This window comes from Scyliorhinus torazame, chromosome 13 (genome assembly GCF_047496885.1).
Source record: "Scyliorhinus torazame isolate Kashiwa2021f chromosome 13, sScyTor2.1, whole genome shotgun sequence".
Lineage (NCBI taxonomy): Eukaryota > Metazoa > Chordata > Chondrichthyes > Carcharhiniformes > Scyliorhinidae > Scyliorhinus > Scyliorhinus torazame.
In genome coordinates, this window is record NC_092719.1 from 10,135,592 (window position 1) to 10,157,903 (window position 22,312).

Consider the following 22,312-nt stretch of genomic DNA (forward strand, 5'->3'; position numbering starts at 1 on the left):
ATGCTTCGTTCCGCATTTTTTGAGGGGGTCTGAAGAGGACATATTGGAGATGAGGAAGAGAGGCTATTTGGGCTATTTAATGGGAGGGCCTCCCGGATGTAATAGAGAGAGAGGCGCTGCTTTGTGTGTCTCGAATAAACTTATTATTTTTTTAAAAACACATTACATGATGATGCCAGTCCAAATCCATTTTGCTAATCCGTTCGGGATTATTACATCCACTATCGCCTATCGTTAAATTTGACATTTCAAAGCTTGACTGTAAATTGGGTACATCATGTTCTATTTTCTGTGACCATTAGCAGCGTGGGCGTTCGTGACTTGTTGAATGTTGCCTCTCGCTGTGTTTTGTTGGGGCAGCTTCAGTAGCTAGTGGAGAAAGCTATATATATATATTGCAAATCGAAAGTAGCTTTGAAGACTTTTATTCCTTCTTGTCACTTGAGATTTTTGTGGCACACACACACTATAAAAACAATTCTTACTATTTCTACAGCAAAAAAACATGAAGGTTTGTACCTAAAAACGTGTATCTGGATAGGTTGCACCCCCACACAGTCCCTCCAATTCGACGGGCAGATCATTTACACTGCAGTACATGGCTTACACAAAAAATGAGAGTTGAATGTTTACTGTCGCCGAAAGGAAGTTACAATGCTTCTTAGCGGCTGGCCATTATCCTGGGTGCAAATTTGGGAATGTGGGTGGGGATGAGGGGTGGACAATAAGAACAAAGGGGGTCACTCCCAAAAGAGGTTGTTTTTAAGGTAACTCTGTCAAACTGTGGGAGTCTTCAGCATTTACAAACTTTAAGATTAAATAAGGGTGAACTGATTGGAATTGGGGCATCTAAGATAAGTTACAAATCAGCATAGATTCGGATGAAGTGTTGTGTACTGATCCACACTTTTGTTTTATCATTTCAGGGGGTCAGGTTTGTCGCCCTCCCTTGCTTCACGGCTCTCTGTCCTGGTTAGACGGAGGGAAAGCCCTTGCCTCTCATCATAATGCTTCTCCTTGGAATCTGAGTGCATTCAGCAAGGCTCCACTCCATCACAGCTCCCCAGGCGCTCTTTCTGTCTACCCTCCTTCCTCATCAGCATCCCTCTCAGCAGGACACTCCAGCCCTCACCTGTTCACCTTTCCCCCTACCCCTCCCAAGGATGTGTCCCCCGACCCTACTCTCTCCGCCCCTGGACCCAGCAGCTCCAGCCGCCTGGAGGACAAGGAGTGCATCAAGTACCAGGTGTCCCTGGCTGAGGGCATGAAGTTGGAGACAGGATCCTCTCATCCCAGAAGCAGCATGACATTAGGAGGGTGCTCAGCAGCAGCCCATCACCCTCTGGCCTCTTACCCACCTTACGTCCCTGATTACAGCTCCAGCCTCTTCCCATCCAGCAGGCCTGCTCGGAGGATCTCCCCCAGGCTTTCATTCCAAAGCAAGACCCAAAGCACGTTCCAGTACAGGTAAGTGTCACTCAATTCCTTACTGAACAAGACAGCCAGTACTCATCCTGGTATTGCTCATTGAAACACTTGGAGACAGTGTGAAATCCAGGTTAATGTATCAAATTGATAATCTCTCCTGAATGTTTATCTTCTTGGATATTAATTACTTAGATAGTTACAAGTCAGGTATTCATCAAAATTATTTACGCAAATGTGAACTCATGATTGGAAAAACAAATATTTTACCATTGCGCAAGGAAACACATAATAATAAATAAATAACCTTTATTGTCACAAGTAGGCTTCCATTAAAACTGCAATTAAGTTACTGTGAAAAGCCCCTAGTCACCACATTCAGGCGCCTGTTCGGGGGTAATTGAGACATGATATCCTGAATCCAGGCAGCACATACAATATATCCACTTTGAGGGCCAGACTGGACCCAATCTAACTTACCTTTGAATCAAACTGATTTTCTTTTACCAAATGAGAATTCTTTTTGAATTCCAATTTGTCAGAAATGAAACAAGCATATTCACCAATAGGGGTTAGTGTTAGCTTATAATTAGACCAAAATCACTCAAGCACATTTGCAGTAATACTCGCATCCTGTGATCATATTACTATTAGTAATAATACCTCAAAGGGAATATTACTCTTCTGAATTTGGCTGGGCGTGCAGTTCTAAAACTCGTTCAAAACACACGCTGACAAACTGAACTCAGTGCTTGGAAAAAAATACTAAACTGGTGCCTGTAAAAATTCTGAACTAAATCATTTTACAAAGGAGGGCTGCAATAGGAGATTGCTATGATCTTATATTGACACAGGTTTCAGACCTAAACACTGGAAATAACCTATCTGTATTAATATCAATTCACACCTCACATTTCCTCATTGAGCATCACAGGAGTAGTTAGTTCACAGGTTGGTGATCAACTGTTAGGGGGGGGGGGGGGGGGGGGGGGGTTAGATGTCGGTTTGTTACTACAGACAGCCTGAAGTATTTTAAACAGCAATGTCAATCCCATTAAACGGTGCACTTTATGAAGCTCAAAAGTATTCCCGGTGATTTTTATTTTTGCAATCCCTTCACACTGCTGGATAGGAAAGAGCCCCGTTTAAAATCGTGCAGTTTCCTTGTCAGAAGCTACTCGGTGATCTGGCGAAACTGATCAGATTGCTGCTCCGGCTGAATCGGCGGAGCACCTAAATGGGAACTGAGACGAGCGCCCTGGCCCTTTTCAGATTGCTATGTTTTAGTTAATCCAATTATTTTCAGGCTGATGCACGCGACAGTTACATTGTTATTCGGTGGCCTGAACTTTGATAGATTCCGGATGCGGCAAGGCACAGGCCAAACGGCAGAGCGGTGGGGAGAGAGAGAGGTGGGGTCGGGGCGGGAGCGAGGTGGGGGTTGTATGGGGGAAGGTATTAACCTGTTACACTATCGCTGATTGAATAATCCAGACAGCCGCAGATAATCCAGTGCCACACTTTGGTAACATTAATGCAAGAATTAGACAGGGACAGTATAAGAGCAAATTCGACAGTGCCCACATTGTGAGCAAATCGATAAACACATGCCTTCATCGAGACCTCATTTATTTATTAAGTAACAACACATTGGGTAATGGGTAAAGACTCACCACAGATCCCACAAAATAACATAGTGGTTTCAATGCTCAGCGATTCTGACTTTGTCATTCCTTTAATAATATGTATTATTGTGAAAACATCTATTGGGGGGAAAAGGCTCCTTCTAACCGTTGCCTTCCACAGTCACTTTCTGCACGTTGCCGGCATTATTACTGTGAGATTAATAACTTTTTGTGCGACAGACCAGGTCCTAGGGCTAATTTATTGAAAATGACTTGCATCAGCTAGATTTCTACAAAGCGGTTCTTGTAGTGTTATCCGTGGCTGCAGACGAGGCGTAAATTGATACACGCTTAGAGAGAGGAAAAAAAACATGTTTAAAAATAGGTCACTTTTGTCGCTCAGCCCGGTGTATTTTTTTTCACTCAGTATTTATGGGAGACTTTTTGAAATGCACGAGACTAGGTGTTCGCGGTTTGGAAAAGCCAAGACCGAGGGAAGATTTTGCGTACTTCTTTTCCCTATTTTGTGTATTTTTGGAGGGGCGAGGGAGGGAGGGAATGAGTGCTAATGTTTCGAGGTGAAAGAGCGTGTCTGCTTCAGCGTAGGGGTACAGCTTGCCCTGGGCTGAGTAACTTTCTATAGAGAGTATGTCAGGCTGTGCAACCTTTTGGAAAAACGGTTAGAACTTGTGGTTAGGGTGCGGATGTCTTTTTCTAAACGTACTTATTCAATACTTTGCATGTTCTTTGAAGATTCACTGTAATGTAGAGAGAGACAGGACAGAAAAGAAACTTGTGAGGGGGGGAGGGAAGTTGGAAATAAATTTTAAAAATTCTGACTTATAGGTCAGTGGAGAAAAATTGAAGCAGGGATAAAATGTGTAGTTGTGATGTTACCAGTTAACTTTTAGCTTTTGCGGTTGTCACCGCGGTACAGGCGCCTAGCTGAAGCAGGCGTTGTTATTGTTCGATACCCCCCCCCCCCCCCTCACTCTTACACACCACCCACTTCCCAAAAAAATACACATCTTCACTCAACCCCTAAAAGCTGCCCCCTTCTCGCACTTCACTTTATTTTCAGTTTGACAGTTTTTAGTGATGACCCCCCCCCCCCCACCCCCTTTCTCCCCAAGTCAGAGATTCCTCGGCGTGTTCCTTTAACGTTTAGTTCGGCTCCAGGCAGATCTGGGTTTTGCGGTGAAATTTGGAACTGATAAATGTTTTCAATTTGAAGGCACCTCAATCAGGATTGATCACAATACTCCTGACCCCCCCCCCCCCCAACCCTCCTTTTTTTGAATGTTTATTAAAAAATCTAATGCACAAAAAGTCCCTTTTGATGTGTCTGAGCCCATTCTTCAGACTGACATAAAGAATAAATAAGCAATGCATTGACCGTTCCCCTTCTGTTTTTTCAGGGGATCGCGAAAAAATACTTCGTGACTGTAAATTGCACCATTTGGAAGTTGACCGATCAAGCTGTAGTGAACTGGGGATATGTGCATTCGACATTTTAATAGGTGTGCGACTTCATTTAGGTCAGGACATTATGCAGTAAACGGCATATGATTGTCAAAAAGATGTCAACTGTCAACAGCTAGGAGTGCTCACAGATCTTACCAATAGCTGATGTGCATTTTTTTTTTGCTACACTATAGAGTCAACCAGCGTTAGTACAGTTGACACTTTTGGATCTAGAAATTTAAGATTTTTCTTGCAGTATCCATGGCGTTGTGTTGTCTTGCAATTTATTGAAAACTGTGAAATGTACAATTACCCGCTGTTTTAATTTTTTTGTGCGTGTTGGAATGGACACTGTAATTTTTTGGTTTTTTTAAAATCAAATCTGTTTACACAGGCTTGACCCCTGATGAGGTTGATCCGGAAATGGAAAACTGGGGAATATTCTTTCAACTTAAAAAAAAATCCATTATCCGAATCCCCCAATGTATGCAAATGACTCATTTTGTTATCTGTTGGCCCTCCAATAAACACACGTCATTAAAGTTTTCTTCTAACCAATACCAGCGTTTACAAATAGCCCTAACAAGATATCCTAACCTCCAAGTTAAAGACTGCACTCAGCCCTAATGTAATTGCACTCTGCTCGCATTGCAAATATTTGCCTAAAAAGTGAGTTAGAACTCGCTTTATCCCACTTTAATGTCCTCTGTGGCGCCAGGCACATTATGTAGAAATTAAATAAAGGATCGTTTGAAAACAGCAATGAAAATTACGGACCATCAGCAGTAATGGTGAAACATTTCACAAGGACTTTATTTTTTAACAATGTGACCGGCTGGGAGATAACGAGAAACAAGGGCCGTGCATGCAGACAGGGAGGCAAAGGCAGAGTTATGACAGAGGCAGATCTTAAAGATCAGTCCCACCTCCCCCCAAAAAACCCCAAACATTTTAACACCATCAATTGGGCTGATACAGGTAGCTTTGAGAATGGACTATTGCACTGTGAACCTTTTACAAACCTCATCCTCAATAATGGTCACTATTTGCCCTGACATAAAGATTTCGAAAGTGTCCAACTTTACAGTGCACGCATGTTCACTGTACTATCGTAAAATATTCACACACGCAATTGAATATATGCTCAAAATAATAACCAGGCAGTTGTTAGCGTTGTTTTACCAGGATGTACATACATACAGTGATGTAGATAATACATTTGCTTCAGAATGATGGGTTTGTTTTCAACTACAGATACTTGGGCCTTGTCACAGATACTTGGAAGCCAATAGAATTGTTGACTAGACGCCATCGCCTCACTTTACCAGAAAATAACTCAAGACACACACTTCACACGTGTCCATTTACTTAACAAACATCTGCCACCATGCAGTCACCAAGGGTCTAAATTACTGGTGGCGGCGGGAAAAACAAACACTCGCACCTTTTGCTTTCCATTTTTTTTTGCCAACAAACGCACAAAAAAAGGTTAAAACACTTGCGCACGGAATTTGAATACCGAGATCACATGCCCAAGTCGATCATTCGTGTTGTATTATTTACTAAGTGGAAGGGCAATTAGCCACATCTGGATTTGCAATTAGCCACATGTGGCTAGTGGTTAATGAATTGGGCAGCACCGCTGTAAATCGGCACAAATGCTTAGAGTACAAGGGCAGCATGCACTCCCAAGCCGAATAGTCCCGTCTCACGACACTGCGGCCGCCTGGAAGTGGCTGGGAAGTGACTGGCTTGTGATTTTGTTTCAGAAGGTCGAGAATGCGTGAATTGTGGAGCCACCTCGACACCCCTCTGGAGGAGGGACGGCACTGGACACTATCTGTGCAACGCTTGCGGTCTGTACCACAAAATGAACGGCCAGAACCGACCTCTCATCAAACCCAAGAGGAGACTGGTACGTAGCAGGGGATCAAGCAGCAGCTTTTCATTTCCTGGTCTGAGTGAGATTTCTTTGGGGGGGTGGGGCGGAAATTGACACGACACCTCGAGTACTGCAACGGGCTCTTCAAATGTTTTCGAAGAGAAAGCTTTTGGCTGTGAACAGGCCGCGGGTATTTCTAGTTATTTGTGACGCTCTTGAAAGAAAGAAGCAAGTCTTTTTGCAAACATCCAAAAGCCCGCCACTCAAGTTTGTCCCAATTTTACACTCTCAGATGCTATCATTTAATATTGGGCACACCTGAAGTTCAAATGGAAATGAAACTGGAGTCATTTTTTTTGGGAGAAAGAAAAATTAACAGGACTCTTAGCAATTCGTCCCCTTACGTGCCATTGTTCATCGTGTCCTAACTTCCTGAATGGGTCGACGAAGAATGTGCTTATTGGATTTCCGTTGTCTGTTGTAGTTTGGGTTTTTTTTTAAACACACTGCATGTACGTCACTTAATAGCAGTCACGAATAACCCCTTTGATATTCTGCAGACACACACACACACCTGGGCGTACAATGTCCTCCACTTGAAACAAATGGTCTCAACGACCAAGATAAAAGCAATTTACTGCGGATGCTGGAATTATTTTATTCTGCGGATGCTGGAAATATTTTATTATTTTATTCTGCGGATGCTGGAATCTGAAGCAAAAGCAGAAAATACAGACCTCAGCGTGCCTGACAGCCTCTGCGGAGAGGGAAGGGGGGTATCGGCACAGAGTCATCCAGACGCGGGAACGTGAGCTCCCTTCGCCCTCCGCAGCGGCTGGCAGACCAGCTGAGGTTGCCCGGTATTTTCTGTTCTGATCTAAAGGACAAGCCCCTGTGGGTTTCAACAATCGAAAATCCAGAACCATCCGACTGAGCCGCCCCCTCGCACTATAGAACGGCCTGGAGTTGGCAGCGGGCGGCGCCCACTATCAGCGAGTTTCCCATCTCTGCGGTGCTGCCTTCACATCAACCTGGTTTAGTCTGTCTTTAAGACATGGCTGTGTGGCCAGGAACATTGTTCAGATGACCATCACCACCCCCTCCCCGCCCCTCCCATTCAACTAAAACAAAATATACTGATTGTAATTTACTGCTAATTAATCACAGCCTATTCGCTGCTGCCTCGATTGTATTCCCGTTTGTACAGACCACCCCGCTCCCGGGGAGGCCTTTTGTCCTCTTGTGAAAATGTTGATTCTAATGACTGATCCCCCCCCCCCCCCCTTAATGGCATTCCAACCTTTCACAGCCTCGTTAGGATCGGAAAACTTTCGAGGGAGGGGAAATGTTTGCAGAGCACTTATTTGGCAACGGGTCTCCCCTGTCTTTGCATCCCCCCCTTCCCTCCCTCCCTCCTGCTCTCTAATGTAAAAGGCCGACTTCCTATGAAAAGCCGGCCGGATATCTGTCGGCTCGAGATAACTGCTTCCTACAACAATATCACTTCCCGACCTCAGAACACAAAGGTGTTTGAACAAGGGAGGGGGCTGGTGGGGAGGGGGGGGGGGGCAGAGAGAGAGAAAAGGAATGATTCAAGTTCGATGGAGGGAGTTTCGGGTAACTGTCTAAACAGGATCAGCTTGAAGTCTGTGTCAGCAGCAGAGAAATATGTGGCACCCTATTTGGCCCAGACTCTCAATACAATAACAGGCAGTGGGAATTATTCAGCGCAGGCACCTTCTCAATTGCGTCGGTTGCTTTTATTTTGTTAAATGGATCAGTGCACAGCCTAAAAATACATTTCTCATTCTGTGGCTGGGAAAACCAATAAGGGAAGGGGCAGCGGAGAGGGGTGAGTCAAAACAAGAAAGCCTTATCACCATGATAGGTGCAGAGCGACCCCCTCCCATCGATATTGGACAGATATTGGAAGGATTCCAGCACCCCCCCCCCCCCAACCCCCCACCAGCACCAACCTTGGAGCCGAGCGAGATTGGCTTTCCTTCCTAAACAGACACCATCACTCACTTGCCTTAACCTGCGCAAACATTAGAGAAAGGAACGATTCTTTAATGCGACGCTGTATTTTCAGATAGATACAACAACCTTCTCACCAAACAATCCACGATTTCTGTAGCCCTCGTTCATTTCAACCTTTACGTAGTGTTTCAGGTCTAAATATATAATTCATTGGTGACATGTTTAAAAAATAAAAAGAGGGAGACCTTTTATATATATACAAAATAGTAAACAAAACAATGTTGCATTTACACACCTTAAAAATTCAGTCCTCGCCCTGCAATTGTTTAATGATTTGTGGAATATTTGACAGGCTCGGTTTAATAAGTTTCTGTTCACTTACTTGGATGTTACTCACCCATTTCAGGGGCTTGTAAGAGCATCAAAGTCTCTGCAGGTAATATTTGTGCAGATTTGCCTTTCGATGGATTCAGGCTTGAGTGAGCAGCAGATCCTTATCCAGGGATTTAGCTGGTCTTGTACACACACACACACACACAGCCAGGGTCCTGTACACAAACACAGCCAGGGTCCTGTACACAAACACAGCCAGGGTCCTGTACACACACACAGCCAGGGTCCTGTACACACACACAGCCAGGGTCCTGTACACAAACACAGCCAGGGTCCTGTACACACACACACAGCCAGGGTCCTGTACACAAACACAGCCAGGGTCCTGTACACACACACACAGCCAGGGTCCTGTACACAAACACAGCCAGGGTCCTGTACACAAACACAGCCAGGGTCCTGTACAGACACAGCCAGGATCCTGTACACACACACAGCCAGGGACCTGTACACACACACACACACACACAGCCGGGGTCCTGTACACACACACACACAGCCAGGGTCCTGTACACACACACAGCCAGGGTCCTGTACACACACACACACACACACCCAGGGTCCTGTACACACACACACAGCCAGGGTCCTGTACACACACACACACACACCCAGGGTCCTGTACACACACACACAGCCAGGGTCCTGTACACACACACACACACACAGCCAGGGTCCTGTACACACACACACACACAGCCAGGGTCCTGTACACACACACACACACAGCCAGGGTCCTGTACACACACACAACCAGGGTCCTGTATACACACACAGCCAGGGTCCTGTACACACACACACAGCCAGGGTTCTGTACACACACACAACCAGGGTCCTGTACACATACAGCCAATTTACAGTGCAACCATTGCCTGTGTCTGCGTTCCCCAGACAGTTAGGTAAAACAGGGTGGCCATTTGACCATAAATTTAGAAAGATAAAATACGACTTAAGTGTAACATTGCGTAGCACATCTCGGCCAAGCCTGGGACAATACATGAATTGCTCTGTAAGAGGGTAAAAATCGCACACACACGCACACACCTTGAATTTTTAATGATATTTTCGGCTCCAGATCCATAAATGAAATGAGGGGGCGAAGCGCAATATGCACTGTTCCCCACACTGAAAGAGTTTGCACCCAGGAATTGTGAATTTGTCTGCACAGGTTTCTCGTGTGTGTGTGTATTTTTAAGAAAACCTCCCTGTGCCTTGTGATTGCAGTCTGCTGCCAGGCGAGCGGGGACATCCTGCGCGAACTGTCAGACCACCACCACAACACTGTGGAGACGGAATGCCAACGGGGATCCTGTCTGCAACGCCTGTGGGCTGTACTACAAACTCCACAACGTGAGTACTGACAGAAGGGAGATCTGTTATGTCCCCTTCCCAAAAGCCTGCAATGGGCACCCTGCACGTTTCCATTGGGGAGGGAGGGGGGTTGCAGTTACCCAATGGGCGAGAAGTTGTAATTTTTTTAACACCAAGAAATAGAACCGACGGCCGGTGGGTTGGCACAGAAGCAAAATCGCGGCGACAATGGGAGTGAAGGCAGGCGATGCTGCGGGTAGTCAGCAGATCCCCACCCAGCTGTGGAGAGGGGAACAGAGTTAATGTTTCAGGTCCATGACCTTTGACCGGGACTGAGTTGTGACAGATTGTAAGTGGCACCGAGAAGCGTTCAGAGGAGCTAAAGCAGCCGAAAAATGGGGTTTCCAATGGATAGGTGCGGTGACGCGATGGGCCGAATGGCCTGTAAAACCCCACGAGAAGCGGGGTGGGGGCGGCAGGGAAAGGAAGGTCTGGTGAAAGGTAGGAGAATATTAAATCTGAAAAGGCCCAAGGAGGAACAAGGAAGGGTGGGGGTGTATTTCCAACACTTGGATGTTTGTATTTATGTTGGTGAATTGGAGCATTCCTTGTTAAAAAAAAATCAGCAAAGGGCAGTCATCCCGCATGTGGTAGTGAGTGAAGGTCAGTGGGGAACGGAGGGGACCCGCATACACACGTTCCTGCAAATATAGCCATCCTAGGAGAGAGAGAGACAGAGAGAGAGGCGGAGAGAGAGAGAGACAGAGAGTGAGACAGAGAGACGGAGAGAGAGAGGCAGAGAGAGAGAGACAGAGAGAGGCGGAGACAGAGAGTGAGACAGAGAGACGGAGAGAGAGAAAGGCGGAGAGAGAGACAGAGAGAGAGACAGAGAGAGAGACAGAGAGAGAGACAGAGAGAGGCGGAGACAGAGAGAGGCGGAGAGAGAGAGACAGCGAGAGAGACGGAGAGAGAGAGAGACAGAGAGAGAGAGTGAGACAGAGAGAGCGACACTGAGAGAGAGAGAGAGACAGACAGAGAGAGAGAGAGAGTGAGAGAGAGAGAGACAGGGAGAGGGAGAGAGAGAGAGAGAGACAGAGAAACAAGAAATTAACGTCACTCCCTGAGCGGGCTGCTCTTTAAATCCGAGGCCAGCTGACGGCAGCAAGCCCGTAGACAAAAAGGAGACATCAAATTTGAATCGAACACGTTCCCCAAAAAATAAATAGCCAGATCGGCAAGATATTGTACAGGGCAGGCAAACGAAATGGAACGGGGCGTACCCCCATTGAGCCAGCAAACCAGAGAAATCAAGGTGTAGACAGCCTGTCAAGAGATGTATTGGGCTGTCTGTGGGGCAGAGGAATGCCCCCACTGTGCCCGTGTTTAAGAAAAAAGGTGACGCGAATTGTCAAAGCAAGTTAAAATAGCAGCCGGAGTTTCGCTATGACATTGCATTTATTCATTGAAAGACGCGCGAAATAGTGAGAGAGAAAGAAAATGACCCATAACAAATACATCATTTAAAGCCATTAATATGTAAATCAACCTGTACGGGGGAGGTGTGAGTGTGTCTGTGTTTGGGTGGGGGGTGGGGGGTGGGGGGCGGACACCATTGATGTGTGTTGGGCCCAACTTGTGCAAAATGATTTCAGAAACTGTGTTGTGGAATTAATGCAGCCAGTCAAACGTAAGTGACCGATTTCACCGAAATTGAAGGGAACTCAGCTGCAAGTGAGATGGGGCTGAAGTCTGGCACGGAGTGTAATTGACTTGGATTGGCTGATATGTGCCCCGTGCATTTTTTAAATCAAATTCTCACGGAATGCACGCGGGTTGGACAAAAGAGAACTCAGAATTGCACGGTTTAAATTGCGAGAGGTGCCTTTCCAATGCGTGAGCCCTGAGATCTGAGCAGGTTGGAGGGGAGGGGGAGCAGGAGCAGTGTGGGAGAGACCACCTCTGTTGTCAGTTTATTGGGGAGGATTTAAGGGCCTGTAGTAATTGTCACGTGAGTGGCGCCAGTCTAATTCAATCAATTAATCCTTACGGCGCATCAGCGTGGACAGACTTCATCTGGTGTGCATTTCTCTGCCAATAAACCTCTGGCCCACAGGCCCTCAAGTCATGTTTGTTGATTTTAGGCTCTGCCCATCTCTGTCCAGTCTTTTATGAGCAAGTTTACAAGAATGTTGCAAAGTGTTACATTGAAAAAAAAGATAAACGACTAGCCTCCAGTACTAATTTTTAAGAGAGTTCAAGTGTTTGCAACTGCGCGCCCATCTCTACAGATCTTTGATGTATTTGCTAATCATTTTAAACAGGTATTGCACATATTTCCTAACTCACCATCCACACATCAACAACTTCTGTTAAACACACATTTGCTTTGAGCCCAGATAATTTAGAGTGACGTTAATTTTGAGGGACAGGGATTAGCTTGGCGTTCCCTAATCAGCCCTGATTTTTGCCATCAAATAATTTGTGATATGCTCAGCAATTGTCCATTACTTCTCCTGTATCGTATCCATTTTTGCAATATAGTCTGGAGAATATCTCATTACATCTGTACTACCCCTTGTCTGTCATAGAATCCCTACAGTGCAGAAGGAGACCATTCAGCCCACTGAGTCTGCACCGGCCCTCTAATCTCCCACCCTGTCCCCATAACCCTGCCTAACCTCTGGACACTATGGGGCAATTTAGAATGGCCAATCCATCTAACCTGCACATCTTTTGGGCAAGCAATTGCAGGTTAAGTGTATTACTTAAGTCCCCATTATTAATTTAGAAGTTCAGTAAAATTTCACAGTATGGTGTGGCTGTTTATTGAGCAAAAACAGTTCAATATGCTAAAATTTTAATTGTAGTTCAACAGATTTGAACAGTTAGTGTACAGACCAAAATACATAGGTAAGGAGGCATAGTGGCTGATTTGCTGTGTATTAACATAAATTCTGTTCAAAGAGTACATTTACTCAGTTGCACGCTGATTTACAGCTTTGAGCTAAAATAAATAGAACTGTTAAGCATTTTAACCACTGATGAGAAGAATGGTGTTAACGAGCATTGAAATTGACAGACTCGGGTACAGATTTGACATTGAATGAATTCGGTAGGAATGGATGTAATGCTGGGGAGCATTGCAAATCTTGGTGACAGAGTAGGCAAATAATGCAGAGTACACCACAGCATGTGGGATGTTTAGATGGAATTGGTAATGAAGAACAAAAAGCGGACTGATGACACCATTTTAGCAATGGCAAAATAAATAAAATTACTTACATAGTTTTGAACAGAATCAGTGATTTCTTATGATTAATGACACTCCTTTTAAGCTCATCGAAGTCACAAGTTAAAATGTATCCATTCCATTGTAATGGGAAAATCGTAATTTTAATGTATATCTGCTAGACAGTTTAAAGCACTTCACAGAATGAATAATTTTTGGAATAAAGTGACTGTTTTGTGTAGGCATTTGTTCATTTGGATCTGAGAAGCTATTAGACATATTTCTTAGTCTGACGAGCAGAATAAAATAAACTTAAGTATTGTATCTGATATATAACTACAGAAGAGTTTGTTTTTACTGAAATAGCTATTTTTGGTCACACCATTATGACAACATTTTTTTTTAGTTGGTTAAGGGTTGACCAGGCACGGTGGCACAATGGTTAGCACTGCTGCCTCACGGCACCGAGGACCCGGGTTTGAACCCGGCCCTGGGTCCCTGTCCATGTGGAGTTTGCACATTCTCCAGGTGACTGCGTGGGTCTCACCCCCCAATCCAAAGGTGTGCAGAGTAGGTGAATTGGCCACGCTAAATTGCCCCTTAATTGGAAAAAAAGAATTGAGCGCTCTAAATGTATAAATAAAAAAGTTAAGGGTTGACCCTGATATATTGGGCTGGTATGGTGGATTGTTCCCCACTCAAAATGTACATGAGAGAATTCAGTCCATGCTCCTCCGTCTGATTATTAAGGCAATCTCCCTGATTGCTGCCTGCATAAAAGGATGGGGGAGGGAGAGTTGAGGTCCAACCTATGTGACGAAAAAGAGAATCAGAATCCATCTGAGAAAGCTGCTTGGTCAAACCACCAGCGGAAGGGTTGTTCTCGACTGTGCTGGCACGGCGGAGAACTTGCTTTCAGCTTTGTGTCAGGCCCCAGTATAGCAGCAAAGTGAGCACTCAAACTGGAGTTTGGATAACAGACAAATGCTTGACCTAGTCTTTGAAGACATGCATCTTGAGCAGAGAATGAGTTGACGTCATGGGACAGTTTGATTGTATCCAGTGAGGGGGAGTTGTGTTGAGGAAGGGAGAGGAGAGTGGGGAAACTGAACGGCCGAGAAAACCAGATACCGAGGAGCCGGTTTAAGATTGAAGGGCTTGGATTTATTTTTGTATCTGAGGCAGTAAGTCAGCAAGTGAGAATCTTGCAAAACATTTCAATTGTCCTGAAGGATAAGTGAAGTCCATTCTTCGACCTAAATAAAGAACTTTTGCAATTAGTCCTCAGTTTCCTTGCTAAGCGGCCAGAAGATATTTTGGTTGGAGGTGATGGATGTGTGTGAACAAAGAACAAAGAAAAGTACAGCACAGGAACAGGCCCTTCGGCCCTCCATGGCCTGTGCCGACCATGCTGCCCATCGAAACTAAAATCTTCTACACTCCCGGGGTCCGTATCTCTCTATTCCCATCCTATTCATGTATTTGTCAAATATGTGGGGATAAAGATGACATGTTTACTCATGCAGAGGAGTTCAAATATTGTACACTGGAAACTGACATCTGATTGAAAACAATAGTTTATGCCCAGCAGTCAGAGATAAATATGTACACTGATGTTGTCTTCTGTTTCTTAACAATAAATAGTTTGTTATGTCAGGACCTCTGTGGTTTCAGCTATGGATTGTGCTGAGTTAGTCGTTTTCAACAAGAGCAGTGGCTGAGCTGGTTTAGTTGGATTCAGCAGCCATGAGCCAGGGAGGGGGCCAATCAGCAAAAGCTCTATCTTGTAATCGCCACTCCAAACCCCGACACCTCCTCAAGGGAAAGTGAACCCAGGAGTAGAGTTAGCTGTGATGCTCCTATAGTGGAATAGTTCGTTTCAGACTATGTACGAGTGGAGTACCCACAGTTGTATAGAACCCAGCAGGAACTAGTTTGAGAATGGAAGGGAAGAAATGGAAGAGGAATACGTTTTGGGGAGTACTAAATGATTCTGTTTGGCCGAATGGACTAAATTGGGTTTCATTTCTGTTGACTGTAATTTTCAGTCTGCAGCAGTAAGATGAACACAAACCCGCGATTTAAACATTTTCTTCACTTAGTTTGTCAAAACAAAACTTGGAAATAGACTCATTTGAAGACACAGTTGTAAACTTAACAAGCTGTGCTTATTTTAGCCAATTAACAGTCACCTCGTGTATCGCGTGATGTTGTGTGCAATGTTTGACATCGATGCTGGGTATAATACAACAGACTTCAGACATGGCCTAAGGGTGTGAAGCAGAGAAAAAAAGTGTGCAAAGACCTGTGATGTACAGTGCTGGAGGGCGTGTTGAGGTCAGCACTTTGACCGATCCACTTGAGTGACTTGGGTCTGATCAGTAATTTGTACTTTCAAGAATGAAGTAAATGAAAATATTCAAAGGGATTAAACAGAGCACAAAGATTAAAATTAAAAAAAATATTTTAAGAGCACTAGTTCTGATATAAGTGTTAAGGGCAAGGGGGGGTGCACAGTGGCGCAGTGGTTAGCATAGACCTGGGTTCGATCCTGGCCCTGGGTCATTGTCTGTGCGGAGTTTGTACAGTCTCCCTGTGTCTGTGTGGGTCTCACCCCCACAAGCCAAAGATGTGCAGGGTAGGTGGATTGGCCACGCTAAATTGCCCTTTAATCGGAAAAAAGAATTTGGTACTCTAAATTTATATTTTAAAAAAGTGTTAAGGACACAATGGACATTGCGAGGTTTGAATAAATTCTGAGTTAAATTAAGATGATTGAATAGTTACAGTGCAAAAGGAAGCCTCTCATAGCTGAAGGGTTTCTACGCAAGAGCAATTCAGCTAGTCCCACTCCCACTAAACAATATGTAACTAGGATCCTCTCACATGAAAATGTAACATACACATCAGTGCAAGAAACTCTTTCAGAGGTGCTTTGTGGTAGTATTCAGATAAAGAAGTCTGTCTATTAATTCTGTACATATATCTCATGTGTCATTAGAGGTGGCAAAATTCACTTGTCACAACCTATTTGGAGGAAAATTGGGGCGGCAACAGTTGATAATGTTTTTTAAGGAAAGAGTAGGGCACATAAAAGGCTAAAAGGACAACCTATGTGTAGATGTGGGAATGGTTCTTAATAAATACTCTGAGTTTGGGTGGCACAGTGGTTAGCACTGCTGCCTCACAGCTCCAGGGACCCGGGTTCAATTCTGGCCTCGGGTGACTGTGCGGTATCTGCACTTTCCCCCCGCGTGGGTTTCCTCCGGGTGCTCCGGATTCCTCCCACAGTCCAAAGATGTGCAGATTAGGTGGATTGGGCATGCTAAATTGCCTCTCACTGTCTAAAAAGGTTAGGTGGGGTTGCGGGGTAGGGTGGAGATGTGGGCTTAACTAGGGTGCTCATTCCAAGGGCCGGTGCAGACTCAATGGGCCAAATGGCCTCCTTCTGCACTGTAAATTCTATAATTCACAAAAGAGGGGGACAATGTAGACGTTGTTAAGGAGGAGTGTAAAATATTGGATGACATAAACAGAGGGGGAGAGGCAGCATTAAGGCGATTGTCATCCTTAAAAGCAGATAAATCACTAGATTAGGATAAATACACTCAGGCTGTTAAAAGAGGCTGGGGAGGAAATACCAGAGGTCTGCCCCTCATTTTCCAATCCTCACCGGGTGCACGTGTGCTGCCGAAGAATTGGAGGACTGCTAACGTTGTACCTCTGTTAAAAATAGAGCGATGGATGGACCATACAATTTCAGGCCAGTCACTCTAACCTCAGTAGTAGGAAAATTATTGGAATCCATTCTGAGAAACGGGATAAACTGTCACTTAGAAAGACATAGATTCATCAAGGACAGTCAGCGTGGATTTGTTGAGGGAAGATCATGTGTGACTAATTCGATTCAATTTTTTGAGTGGGTAACAAGGATGATTGATGGAGGTAGTTCAGTTGATGTGGTCAACATGGATTTTAGCAAGGCTTTTGACAAGGTCCCACAGAGCAGGGTGGTTATGCTGGATCTGTATAAAACACTCGTTAGGCCACAACCGTGTGAGGTTCTGTTCACCCCATTATGGAAAGGATGTAATCAGGGAGGGTGCAGTGGAGATTTAGTAGGATGTTGCCAGGAATGGAAAATTCCAGCAATGCGGACAGATTAGATAGGCTGCGGTTGTCCTTCTTGGAACAGAGGAAGCTGAGGGGAGATTTGATTGAGGTGTTCACGTTTGTGAGGGGCCTGGATAGAGTGGATGGGAAGGACCTATTTCCCTTATCAGAGAGATCAGTGAGTAGGGGCTATAGATTTAAAGTGATTGGTAGAAAGGTTAGAGGGGTGAGGAGGGAAATAATTTTCATCCAGAGGAGATTTAGGGGTCTGGGACTCACTGCCTGAGCGGGTGGGAGAGGAAGAAACCCTCAACTCATTTAAAAGATATCTGGATATGCACCTAACGTGATGTAACCTGTACGATCATGGACCAGGAGCCGGGAGTGTGCTGGGTGTCTCATTCTCAGCTGGCACCGAAGTAATGGGGTCAAGTGATCTCCTTTTGTGCTGTGAATTGCTCTGCAATATCTACATTTCTGAAATATCTGTAAAGAGAGGGAATGTGTAGGGAGGTGGGAGAGGGTGTGAGTGTGGCAGTAGTTAAATTGCTCCCTCGGAGAGCTAGCACAGTCACAAAGGGTCTCCTGTGGCTCACTGATCCGCATGTCGTTTTAAGAAAGTCAGCTTTGTTTACTTTGGTGCTGCACCAATGTTATCAAGGGAATTGTTTAAAATGTGCATTCATTTCCTGACATTTACCACAAGAAGTATTATTGTTTTCCATTTAGTGCTGTACAATTTCTAAAAAGGTTGAGGCTCTTTATGATTCTGTAACTAAAGGCCTTCAGCCTGAAAGTTCGGTGTGCAAATCCCTGCTGCGTTAAATCTTGAAGGCGTTAGTGTTCCTTTTAAAACCTGATTGACAGCATTTGAAGTTACCAAATAATCTAAAACCTGGAATTGAGTAACAGAATCGTAAATGAGAATGAGTTAGATGCACTCACTGAAACCTGAGAACATTCCCTTTCTCATGTTCTTGGATCATAGTGCTTTCTGTGACCATTTTGACACACAGCATAAAAGAAGCTGATAGAGAAAAATCACCTCAGATTTAGACGGTAAATGTTTCTGTTTTGATTGCAAATAGCAAAGGATCTATTTTGAAGCGCCTTGTCACATGTACACCACACAAAGTGTATTACTGAAAAATAATGTTATAAACAAAATTCAGCAAGCAGTACTTACCTTGTTGTGGTAAATATACCTATATATATACACACCAAATCTGTGGTGAGAACACTCATCATAACTAGGATAGCACTTGGGCTATTAGAATGAGACAGACCGACCGACCTGATGTTAGGAAGGGAAAGAAAGCTGCTTTTTTCACTTCTGATTGCACTTCAGTCAAAGGTACTGGGAAGTTTGTGTGTGTGTTTGTGTGTCTAGTGTGTGTGTGTGGTGATTGTGTAGAATGTGTGTGGTGTTTGTGTGTGTTGTGTGGTTGTGTAGTGTGTGTGTGTGTGTGTGTGTGTGTAGTGTGAGTGTGTGTGTAGTGAGAATGTGTTGTGTATGGTGTTTGTGTAGAGTGTGTGTAGTGTGAGTGTGTGATTGTGTGTGTGTAGTGCGTGTGTGTGTGTAGTGTGTTTGTGTGTGTGTAGTGTATGTGTGGTGTTTGTGTGTGTGTAATGTGAGTGTGTGTGTGTGTAGTGAGAGTTTGTTGTGTGTGTGTGTGTGTCTTACTGGCTGAGGACAGGATTGAGTTCAGCTTTCTGTGGTTGGACAGCCTGCCAATACTCACAGCCTAGCCTCACACATGAAGGCTGGCTCCTTTCGTGAGAGTCAGTTGAGCTGCCAGTGCCCACAGAACTGTGCCTCAGCAAAAGTCAGAGCTTCAAGACAGAAAACTGTTAGAGTTGGGGGCAGGGAGTGTGAAAGGAAACAGCACATTTTAAAATATCTCCATTCTTCACCTATAGATTAACCGACCATTGACCATGAAGAAGGAGGGAATCCAGACTCGGAACAGGAAAATGTCCAGTAAATCCAAGAAGAGCAAAAAGACTCACGATGGTCTGGATGAATTTTCAAAGAGCCTCATGGACAAGGCCAGTTCTTTCAGCCCCACAGCTCTCTCGAGACACATGTCCCCGATTCACCATATTCCACCCTTCAGCCACTCGGGCCACATGCTGTCGACACCAACACCAATGCATCCACCTTCCAGCCTGTCCTTTGGACCTCACCATCCCTCTAGTATGGTCACTGCGATGGGCTAGAGATCTCCCGCTCAAAGCTTGGGGCTTGGCACTGCAGAGCAAGCCTGCTTTGCATTAACACTTTCCAAACAAGACATAAAAACGAGCAACGTCAACCCATTTTCAGAAGATAGGAAGCCTCTGAGACTGGACGACCACAAACTGTACTTCTGTTAGTAAGCTTCGCTTCAGATAAAGAGTTTCCCTAGACATCACCTGTAAGGAGCTCAGTATGCTGTGTATGTATGCTCCACCAGCGAATCCTCAACCACCATTTGTGAATATGACATTGTAGACGCATCACCCGTTTATTCGTGAGACAGGATCTTGTGCTGTGAAATATCATTTTAAACAAGATACCACCCACCCTCTCTCCCTTTACCCCCCATTCCCCAGTTTTGCAAGTACCTGTAAAATATACAATGAAGAATGGGTCAACTGTGAGACTGCACGGGGCTTCTTGTACGTACCCTGATCAGCCATGGATGGTTGGAGAGGACCCTCGGATTAAGAGGGAGATGCACAGAGTTTAAAAGAGGAGACAGCGAACTGACAGAAGAGAGCCAGTCTACTCCTCTCTGCTCGTAAAACTGCCGAAAGCAAGCTCCTAGATCTACTGCCTCACACCAGCGGAAGTTGTTTGATGCATTACCTTGTAGACAGACCATTTATCTGGGCTTCAGCCTCCACATAGGAAGTACTATCAGTTGCAGGCAATCAGTGTTATACACGGATATTGCCAATGAGGACTCCGGACAGCTATTGTCCTTGACTGAAATGCGTTGTGAACAAGTTCCTGTAACTGTTGTTTGTATGTAAGTAATTCAGACTACCAGACGATGATGTAGAAGAATTATTTCATTACACGCTACACAGACTGAATGGTTGTATACATTTAACAGAATTATAATTGCTAGTGAGAAAAAAAAAGACTGCTACAGTTTTGTTCGATAACGTTTTTTTCTTTAAAAAAATAAATAAACTAGATTTAATTTTGTTGATCCTATGCGGTTCTGCTTGAGAGGGCTTTTTAATTTTGTTTTGGTTGCTGATGTTTGGATGGTTTCCTGGCACCACAGCGTCTGTTTTTTTGCTTGCCCCTCTCACCACAAAATTTCTGCTTTTGTGTGTGTACAGGAAATATAAAAATTGCATGTTAGCACTATTGGCCTCATAGCCTGAGGACTAGTGACAAAATACTGTGGTTCTGGTAATGTGTACCTCCTGTGATCTTCAGGTCTTGCTCTGAGGGTTTCTGTCGCTTTGAGAGTCAAGTACTGTAACCGTCGTCTCCTTAACTTCACATAAAACATTAAAATGATTATTAAAAAAAAAAAGAAACTCAGCTCCATGTTCAACTTTCAACTGCTACAGTCTATATTTTATTTTTTCAAAATAGATGCGAATAGCACACTTGCAGCTTCTAAAGTCCATTTATAAGCCCTTTCTTAAAAGGAAAAAAAAAACTCTTTTGCTTTCAACTCGTCCAATCTCTTCTACCTCAACCACATGAAGTCAATAAAGGACTAAACTGTAAAAACTCATTAAATTCAGCACATCTGGGGAGTTAACAAGCAAGTTATGGTCAGTCCTGTTAACAGTGCAGCGTTGCCAGTAAACCACCCAAACACACTGATGATGCTGTGCACCCTTGCCCCATGGTGTAGAGCATACATATTATATAATAACCACTTGTGCATCTTTTTTAGTGGCTGGTTATAAACACATGTCATCCTTCGCACCTCTAAATTTCCTTTATATTATTTTGTAAAATAATTCCATTCTTGCTCTTATAATTTTCATGGTACTGACAAAGCCAAAAAAGAAATGTGCAATATGACATAGAAAACTGGCAGCGCAGACAAATGTAACAGGTTCTAAGTTATTTGTACATTATGCAGTACCTTTCAGATGTGGAGCTTTAAGGATACAGTATTTCTCTTTTTTTTCTAGTAAAGTAAGTTATTGGTGGATAGATATTACCTGACCTGTTCCTATCCCTTGTAAAGAATGGAATACTATGCTACTTGTATTAATAAATGAACAGAAGAAATACACAAGTTTGAATCTGTTGTCTTATGTAGTGACCTGGACCTTCGAGTTGTAGGCTTTGCAGTTTGAGCTGAATAAAATCTGTTAAGAAGTGACTACAGCTCGGTAGGCCATATACGTGAGCACAATATGTACATGTGTCTTAAAATGGACATAAAACACCATGGATATATATTACCTTATGTGCAGGTTAGGAGATTAGCCATGATAAATTGCGCTAAGTGTCCAAAACGGTTAGGAGGGGTTATTGGGTTATGGGAATAGGGTGGAAGTGAGGGCTTAAGTGGGTCGGGGCAGATTCGATGGGCCGAATGGCCTCCTGCACTGTATGTTCTATGTACCTACAGCATTTTCTCTGTGCAAAGGACTCCTTGCAACATTGGCTCACTCCTGGGACTGCACACCAAATAGTGATATGCTTCCAGGGACTCCTGATCTTAAACTCTGGAAGTTGATTTCAAAGCTACTCAGAGGAAGAACAATGCTATCACTGCAGGAAATTATTATGAGCATACAGGAACATAAACAGCGCGTTCCAGAGTTAGCAAAAGCAGAGTGGAGGCTATTCTCTAGTGATATTTTCACTGGGCTAGTAACCCAGAGATCCAGGGTATTCCTCTAGGGACCTGGGTATGAACC

At 44.2% G+C, this 22,312-nt stretch overlaps 1 protein-coding gene across 1 annotated transcript in view; it reads left to right on the plus strand.

Annotated features, from left to right (window-relative positions):
- gata3 (GATA binding protein 3) overlaps window positions 1–21,681 on the plus strand; it is a 23,615-nt gene extending 1,934 nt beyond the window's left edge. Inside the window, exons 2-6 of the mRNA XM_072470914.1 lie at window positions 1,314–1,467; window positions 4,469–4,588; window positions 6,284–6,429; window positions 9,994–10,119; window positions 19,343–21,681. Of these exons, the coding sequence (XP_072327015.1) occupies window positions 1,314–1,467; window positions 4,469–4,588; window positions 6,284–6,429; window positions 9,994–10,119; window positions 19,343–19,642 (846 nt within the window). The 3' untranslated portion in view covers window positions 19,643–21,681. The remainder of the gene's footprint in view (window positions 1–1,313; window positions 1,468–4,468; window positions 4,589–6,283; window positions 6,430–9,993; window positions 10,120–19,342) is intronic.
- The last annotated feature ends 631 nt before the right edge of the window (window positions 21,682–22,312 follow it).